General features: G+C 33.2%; 1 protein-coding gene across 1 annotated transcript; it reads left to right on the forward strand.

Moving 5' to 3' along the window:
- Window positions 1-4,883: 4,883 nt before the first annotated feature.
- LOC141712720 (transcription factor bHLH94-like) lies at window positions 4,884-6,861 on the forward strand. The gene is made up of 3 exons (XM_074515766.1): window positions 4,884-5,678; window positions 6,125-6,505; window positions 6,674-6,861. Exons 1-3 carry the CDS (start codon window positions 5,223-5,225, stop codon window positions 6,767-6,769), a joined length of 933 nt encoding a protein of 310 aa, XP_074371867.1. The 5' UTR covers window positions 4,884-5,222; the 3' UTR covers window positions 6,770-6,861.
- Window positions 6,862-8,546: the final 1,685 nt, after the last annotated feature.

Raw genomic sequence — 8,546 nt, forward strand, 5'->3', positions numbered from 1 at the left:
TTCTAGTGATGATAGTTATCTCTTTCCAGGATTGGAATCTTTACACCAATATCCTTCTTACTCATGATGTTAGCAGAATAGATATTTAAACTCTTTGTATGTTAAGAGCTTGCTCTGATACCAATTGTTATTCCCAGTGAACTAACAATGAGATTTACAGAAGGGGGGTTGAATGTAAATCTCAAAACTTTTTCAAGTTTTGAGCAGTTTCTAGGCTATGTGTTTTAATGAACAAGTGTGTGTGAATTGCTTTCAGCTAATGCAGACAGATATATATTCAAACACAAATGTAAAGAACACAACAGACTTAAAAACTTTTCTGGTGGATTTGTTGTTCCACCAGAGATGTGTTATTTCAGAAAATCTGTGATTCAAAGAATTAAATTACAGCTGCGTCCTAGTACAAACTAGATGATTTTCTCTCTGCATTTTTCTAAACAGCTCTGGAAAATTCACATCTAATTACTAGCTGCTACTTGGTTTATATATCACCAAGTTTACAAGTGAAGACAAAACTGTAAAATACAAATAAAAGATTCTTCACATGTTTCTTCTTCATTTCTCTATCCAATGCAATTTAGGTTTAGCTATGAATCTTTGAATACTTCCTTGTTTGCACCAGAATGGAAATGCTGCATTTTCTTGATTCCTCCTAGAGGCTGCCACATTCCAGTTTGTCTCTGTCAACCCATGTGCCTCTGTCAGTTTATGAATTGTCACTATCTACTGCTATTGAACTAAGCATCCGTTGAAGCTTTCATCCGTTGATGCTTTATCCGTTGAAGCTTTATCCGTTGATGCATTTAGCAGTTGAAGCTTTATCCGTTGAAATACTCATCTGTTGATGGATGTTATCCGTTGAAGTTTTAGAGACATTCGTTGAAGCTTTGTTTCTCATCCGTTGAAGGCCTTTAATATCAGTTGATACTACTTCACTTATACAAAATTACAAGGCATGAAATATTTACAATTAGCCCTCCTATTTGTATATCCACTAGTAGTCAACATGACTGATAATTTCCCACAACATCTAAGAATTACAACTTAAATACAGAGAATGAAATATGCTACAATACTAAACTTATTTCTAAGTAAAGCTACTCCTTCAACGGATAGCCAAAATGGTCTTATCCGTTGAGGCTACAAACACTAGATTTCTACTTAAGTGTTTTGTTTAACTTATCATCAAACTGATACACATATTCCTAACAAAAACTTCTATTTATAGTAGCGTTTTATCAACTAAACTAAGAAAACTTAAAAGGTAAGTTTTCTTAGTCAGGTTAAACAAAATCTTGATTTTCGTGACAATCTTCCAATATTAAATTAAGTCTTTCTTGATAAGTAACGCGAGTCTTCCTTAGTAAGTATTGCGAGTCTTCCTTAGTAAGATTTGACAATCATTATTATAACATATTATAGTATTTCTGTTTTTAAATTTCATATTTTTAACTTTTATTTATGTATTAAAATTATTTCACCTAAATAATTTGTTAAAATTTTAATTTTTTAATCATTTATCAAACACATCACCAACTTAACACCAACATATAGGTAAATTTATTCAAACATATAAATAACTTATAAGTTATTATAAATTATTATGTTCATGTCACTGTCTGAATAATTTATAAGTTAGTAAATTCATATCACTTATACTCTACAAGAAAAACGGGTTTTTCCTATCAAAAATTTTCTACCGGCACATTTCATACCGGCACATTTCGTACCGATTTTTAAGTCAAAAGGTCTTTTCCTACCAATTCCGTACTCGGTAGAAAATGCAAGTCATTCTGTACCGACGATGGTAGGAAATGACTAAAGATGAACCCACTTTTCCACATTATTTTTCCAGCAAATTTATCACTTATAAAACGACGTCGTTTTAAATAAAATATTTCCTACCGCACTGTCGCGTTAGTCGTTGATTTCGAACGTTAGAAGCTGCTTTACAAAAATCTGAACGCACTATATGAGCATTTGAGTCTAGTGCAATACTAGAGACTGCCCAACAAAGATTCGATTAAGAAAGATTTTTAACTCCTAAAAGAATTTTTAAAATATGAGTTAGTCATCTTATTCTTTAATGAAATATGCGTACGTGTTGATATAAATCTCATCAATAAAAGAAAAGTATCCTGTGTCATTTTTTTGGATACATGTAGAATTACCTTTCGAAGAATTGTATTTACTCAATCGAATTTTTTTTGTTAATTTTCTGTACGTGATTGCAATAAAATGCGCAATGCTGCAACTAGAGCCGGCCAAACGGTCGGGCCGACCGTGCCAGGCCGAATTTCCGGCGGTCCGGTTCATCAGCCAGTTAATTCGTGAACGGTCCGTAAAGCTACATGATCCGTGTCGTGCCGTGCCGATTTGACGGAAAGTTAACCCGTGAACGGCTCGCGAATCAAGCGATTTTAGCGGTCCGACGAGTTTGGCGGTTCGGGACGAACAAACGAATAAAACGAATAACCGCGTGATGTGTTAATTTGTGGTTTGAACTTGTGGTGTGTACACAGAACTGATTAATCTGCCCACCTTTTGTTTTCTGTTTTTTTTTGTTTTTTTTTATGTTTTGTTTTTAACTTTGTATAAACCGACTTTATATTTTTGTTTTTATTTTACATTTTTTGGATTTCTATTTTTATTTTACATTTTTTATATTGATTTTTTTTTCAGTTTTTAACACATTTTAACATTTCAACATTTTTAACAATTTACTCGTATTTTTATTCGATTAACTAATTCAAACAAACAAATTTTATTTTTATTCGTATTTTTAAAAAGTTAGATTTTGAAAAATAAATTTGTTATTTTTGAAAAACAAAGTTAGTTTTTGCAAAGTTAGTTTTTAAAGCTCTTATAACTCTTCCGATTCAGTGTGCACAAACCTTAAAATTTTGGAGGGGTTATCCTTTTTAGAGTTTAGTTGGGAGTTGAGAATATAAACCGTATCCTACTTAGAGCTTAGTTGAGAGCATAGAGTATTAGAGTGTGTGGGGCGTTCTGCTTAAAGTGGGAACTCTCAAAATAGAATAATATTTTGTAATAATTCACCACGTGCCGGGTCGAATAACGAATAGAATTTGTTTGCTAGCTCGTTAACGAATTACACGGGCCGGTTCCGGTCCGGTCCGGGCCGGTTCCGATTTCAGAAAGTCCTATTCGTATTCGGTTCGTTTCTTTAAGCGGTTAGTGTCGAATAATTAATCGGCACGTCACGAACCGATTTAAACGAATTTTTGGTGAGCCGATTAACGATCGTGCCGAGCCAAACCCTTCGTTTGGCCACCTCTAGCTGCAACCACATAAACTTCCCAGTTATGCGGGGAAAACAAAAATATAAATAGTTTGAAAATGGCCGCAACCAATCTGGGTATGATTTCCGAATCTTATCACGTATTCAACCAGCATGTATAATCTTTAAATCACACTACTATAATGCATATCCGTACTCAGGCCACCACAATATCACATCTCTTTCTCTATTAATCTATATATGAATCAGCAGTTGACACCCTAACCGCAATTTTGTACAACAAATTAGTTGAGGTCCTCCTTCATCACAGTAGTCAAAGCTGCATACAAAAATTGAATCAGTTGGTAAAGCAAACGAGTACATTTGATGAACGAATCTCTCCTTCATTCCAATTTCAATGGAGAATTTTATTGGCGATAGATAATTAATTAAATTCCTCATTATTGGTTGGATTACTATTCTACTATTTTATTGAAATAGTGCTGATATTTAGTTCCCGAAGAATACTTTCTTTCTCTTTCTCGATTTTGTTGTTTTTGGTTTCGTTCAGTTCATGTAATTAACATATGAGAAATGTTATTTTCAGAACAGGTTTTTTTTTCCAATAATAAAGTAGACCGAAAAGATGATAATGCCCTCACAGTATTGTTTATGCGTTTTTTGTGAATTTTCGGGGACATTTTTATCTTTGCATGTTAATTTTGTTCAGAAAATAAAAAATCGGCTCTAAGAATAATTTTCCTTTAACACATTATTAGGAATAAGAGAGGGAATAATGCTAGGGATATTATACTGAAATGCTGAATTAAGTACATCGAACACCTTGAATGTGTGCATAAAAAAAATCTTAGTAATGGTTCGAGGAGAATAAATTGAAGACTACATATAGTCTGTATAACATTATTTTTAATGTACGGACGGACCAGTATATTATTGATAGAGGAGAGAACAGTAGGAATGAATGTTTTATTGAAAACTGGGGGGAGAATATATTACAGATAGACGGGTAAAAACTGAAAGGAGTAGTAGGTTGTCGGGTTAAAAGCAGAAGAGAACAGTTGTATCGGAAATGGAGTAGTAAGTCTTTATCGTAAATGATTGCTGCAGCACAAACACAGAGACTGACTGACTACAAATGTTGTATAAAGAGACTTGCCTTTGCTAACCTGTGTGCTCAGCTCAGTTCACATGGATTCTTCCCCCTTTTGTCACCCATTTTACTGCCATGTACAAACAATTTTATTGCTGGCTCACTTGTAACCCCCCCTGCTGTTTAGCTGGGTATTTTTTAACATGATTAACTTTTTTAATATTTCTAATTGCTCAAGGGATCTGTTAAATATATAAATTTCATCTGTTTTGTTATACAACAACTTGTAAAATGACACAAAAACAGCTCATCAGCTAGGACCTATATTAAAATCACAATAGCGTACGAGGTCCTCAAGGGAAAGTTATAATAAGGATGTCAGACATATGATACACATAATTGATATATTGAATCTTACATTAAAACGAAATTAAATTAAATTTTAGTTTTCTGGAGTTCGATGAATGTTTTGCGATATAATATACTCCTTGTTTATCAACCTATTGGAAAAACTATATGTTGTCTGCAAGCGGTAGTTGTTTATAGAAAAAGTTCCGAGCTAATAGTATAACTCTGTATCACAGGTTAATACAGAGAGAGAGAGGGACGACAGCATCAATTTCACAATCTTCAATACCTGTAACATGTATATAACACACACACTCACGTGTATGTTTGTTCATATACATATCCCATACGCGGTACAGCTTCTATAAAGAGAAACACACAAACCTCTCCCTCCGTCTATTTATCCTTCACCCTCTCTCTCTCTCTCACTCTCTCTCTCTCTCTCACCCTCTCCCTCCCTCCCTCCCTCCCTCCTCTCTCTCTTTCTCTGCATATATAAAACAAACATAAAGTACCTTACATATGGCATTGGAAACAGTTGTTTTTCAGCAGGACCCTTTTACAAGTACATACGGGTGTGAAGATTTTTACAAAACAGATTATTCAGGAGGCAAAAACTACAAGAAATCAGGGCTACTAGGTCATTTTGAACAATATTCTCCCAGTCATAATAGCAACAACATGATCTCTTCTGCTCCCCCTCCAATGGCAGTCCAAAGTAGCTACGTCAAAGATTCTTCTCCCAAAAGTGAAAAGGTCATTTTCACCACCGAAGGATTCTTCACGGAATCTTACCCTCCTCCAGGCAAATTATCCGGAAGCCGGAGAAAGAGGACAAGGGTGAAGGCATCAAAGAACAAAGAAGAAGTAGAGAACCAGCGAATGACTCACATTGCTGTTGAACGTAATCGTCGCCGGCAGATGAATGATTATCTTTCTCTTCTCCGATCAATGATGCCCCCATCCTATGCTCAAAGGGTTCTCCTCCTTTCTCTAAATATTATATAAATCTACTCATCTAACTTATATTATAGGTTTTTACTTTTACCATATAGCTTTTACGACCTTTTAATCTAATCATGTTCCTTCTAATTTGTTCATGTCCAAATCAGTCGCCATAACTTATTTTGGCACCCCCACTTTCATATAAATTAGCTTATATGTATGCATTATGCGTGTGTGTGTTTCTCTATTTTGGTAGGTATGTAAAAATAATTCGTAGTTAATTGTCCCTTTGTGCACATAAAGGTGAAATATATTAACTGATATATTAACTGCTAATCATTTTTCTAATGCCAGAATTAGCCAGACATATGTAGGTGAACACAAGTCAAAAACTAGCTAATCAAATCGTAATTTAGTCACAATTAGAATTTAACTAATTAATTACTTTATGTCTAATTATCTTGTTTTGTTATGATTAGGGTGACCAAGGATCAATAGTTGCGGGTGCTATTAATTATGTGAAAGAGCTTGAACAACACCTCCAATACATGGAATCTCAAAAGCTAAAAGACAAGAATGATCAAGATGAGTATGATTCAATACTTTTTGACAATTTCTTTGCATTCCCACAGTACTCAACTCATCAAACCAGTAGCCAAAACAACTTATCAGAGTCCTCAGCAGAAGCAGACATTGAAGTAACAATGGTGGAAAGCCATGCAAACATCAAGATTTTATCCATAAGACAACCCAAGCAACTTTTCAAGATGGTTAGTGGGTTTCAATCAATGGGCCTAACCATTCTTCATCTCAACATCACAACCGTTGATCATAGGGTCCTCTATTCTTTCAATCTCAAGGTATGTTATTAGTTAATATATACACTTTGTAACAAATTATTATTATTCCTTGTTTTCTATTTAATGTGTTACCGTGGCTCACGCGTCCTGATTTCTTGTGTATAATAATAATTTGTATGTGAATTAATAGGGAATAATCTTCAATATTTTATTTTTAATTTGGGACAGGTTGAAGATGACTGTCAGCTGACCACTGTGAACGAGATAGCTACTGCTGTGCATGAGATGGTGGTTATGATCAAGGACGAAGCCATCTTTTGTTGAGAATTCAATTATTTTTCTTGCAAGATATCGGTCTGTGCTTTAACTATAATTATTTCTGCTATACAACTGGATTGGATTTTAAGTTGCTTAAACTGTGCTGATTTTTAGATTTGTGTTCGAAACATCCTGCCAAAATTAGAGAGGTAATATCAACTGTTTTTAGCATGCATATGGAACGAATAGTCCGAATACTAACAGGGCGGATATGAATTACTACTAAATAAATGGGACATCATGTGAACTGTTTCTTTCAGTCAATTAATTACCCATGCATATAAGTTCATGGAACTGTTTTTATAAATAAAACATAATATTGTACGGATTTAATTGAAAATATATACACCTTTAGAATGCTCGACATAGATATAGATCACCCAAACGCATAAGGATCAGAAAATTAGTTGTAGCTTACACAAGTCAATGAAACGGCCCCAGTAAAATTCCTTAGATATCAATATGTAATTATGAATAAAATAATAAATATAGATATCTAAAAAGACGTTCTTCGTTAAACATATGTTTATTCCAGTGAGTTGCTATGTCGTTGTACACAAAATCCAATTTAATAAAATTAAATTATTTATTAATTAATAATCTATTTTATAATATCAAGAAATGTAATTCTTGCAAAGAATCATAGCAAGAAATATAATAATTTCCGACCATCATGAATCCGACCAAATAAAATCAGAAGTTAAAATATATTATTTGTTGAAACAATCAATTTTATATATAAACATACCAAAAAGATCCGACTGAAGCTTCGTTCAGGCCCACTTTTGAGAGAATGCATTTGACTTTTATCACATGAACTTAAACCTATCGCCTATTTCGACCGTTAATCGTCGATTTTAGATTGCAGTTAATGCTCCCAACTATCAAAAGTGCACGTCAGCTGAACGGAAAATATTAATTTAATTGAAATGACGGTAATGGTCGGATTTTTATCTGCAATTAATATTTCCTCCACCTTCCTTCCTCATTAGTTCTTCATTTGTTTATGAGTTAAAAGAGGGGGAGAAAAGTGGGTGAAGAGTGAATTATTGAAGATAAAAAATTAAAGAAGATCTAAAACTTATTGATTATAAGTTTTAAATGTGAAGTATTAATTATTACTTGTATTTTAAATATTTTCTAAATTTATAGACATATGTTCGTGTGTATATATATATATATATAACTTGTACATACATGTTTGTGTTGATATTATTACAACATGCTTACCGTGTATGCAAATGTGTTGTTTAATTAACTTGTTAATTTTTAATTTATGATTAATTATTTGGTGGTATTAAATGAATATTTTTTTCATGTTAAGTTAAAAATGATTTCATCAATAAAAATATATTTTTGCATTGGTAGATATCTAATCAAAATCGGTATTTGATGAAGTTACGATTCGAACATGTTCAACTTTCATTGAATAACGAATATTGGGACGATATAGAAGATTTTTAAAAATTTGCCCATACAAATGGGATGGTATCCAAAAAAATATTATGTCTGTTTAAACAATGTGAAAATGGAACAAGGATGAGTGATGAAATTATTGAACTCCACTTGTATCAGAATGGCATTTGAGAAAATTGTGAAGTATGAGATAAAAATGGTGAAAAGAAAGAAGCTTATACAAAGAAAAAATGTAAGTGTATTTCAGAATAGATTGTTGAAGAACCTTTTGATTTAAATGTATTACAACAAGATGTTAATGGAGGAAATAATGATGATGCACAAGCTACGAGTAGTAGTGACGTGGAAGAACCGCGAGACACATACG

Source organism: Apium graveolens, chromosome 3 (assembly GCF_009905375.1).
Source record: "Apium graveolens cultivar Ventura chromosome 3, ASM990537v1, whole genome shotgun sequence".
Lineage (NCBI taxonomy): Eukaryota > Viridiplantae > Streptophyta > Magnoliopsida > Apiales > Apiaceae > Apium > Apium graveolens.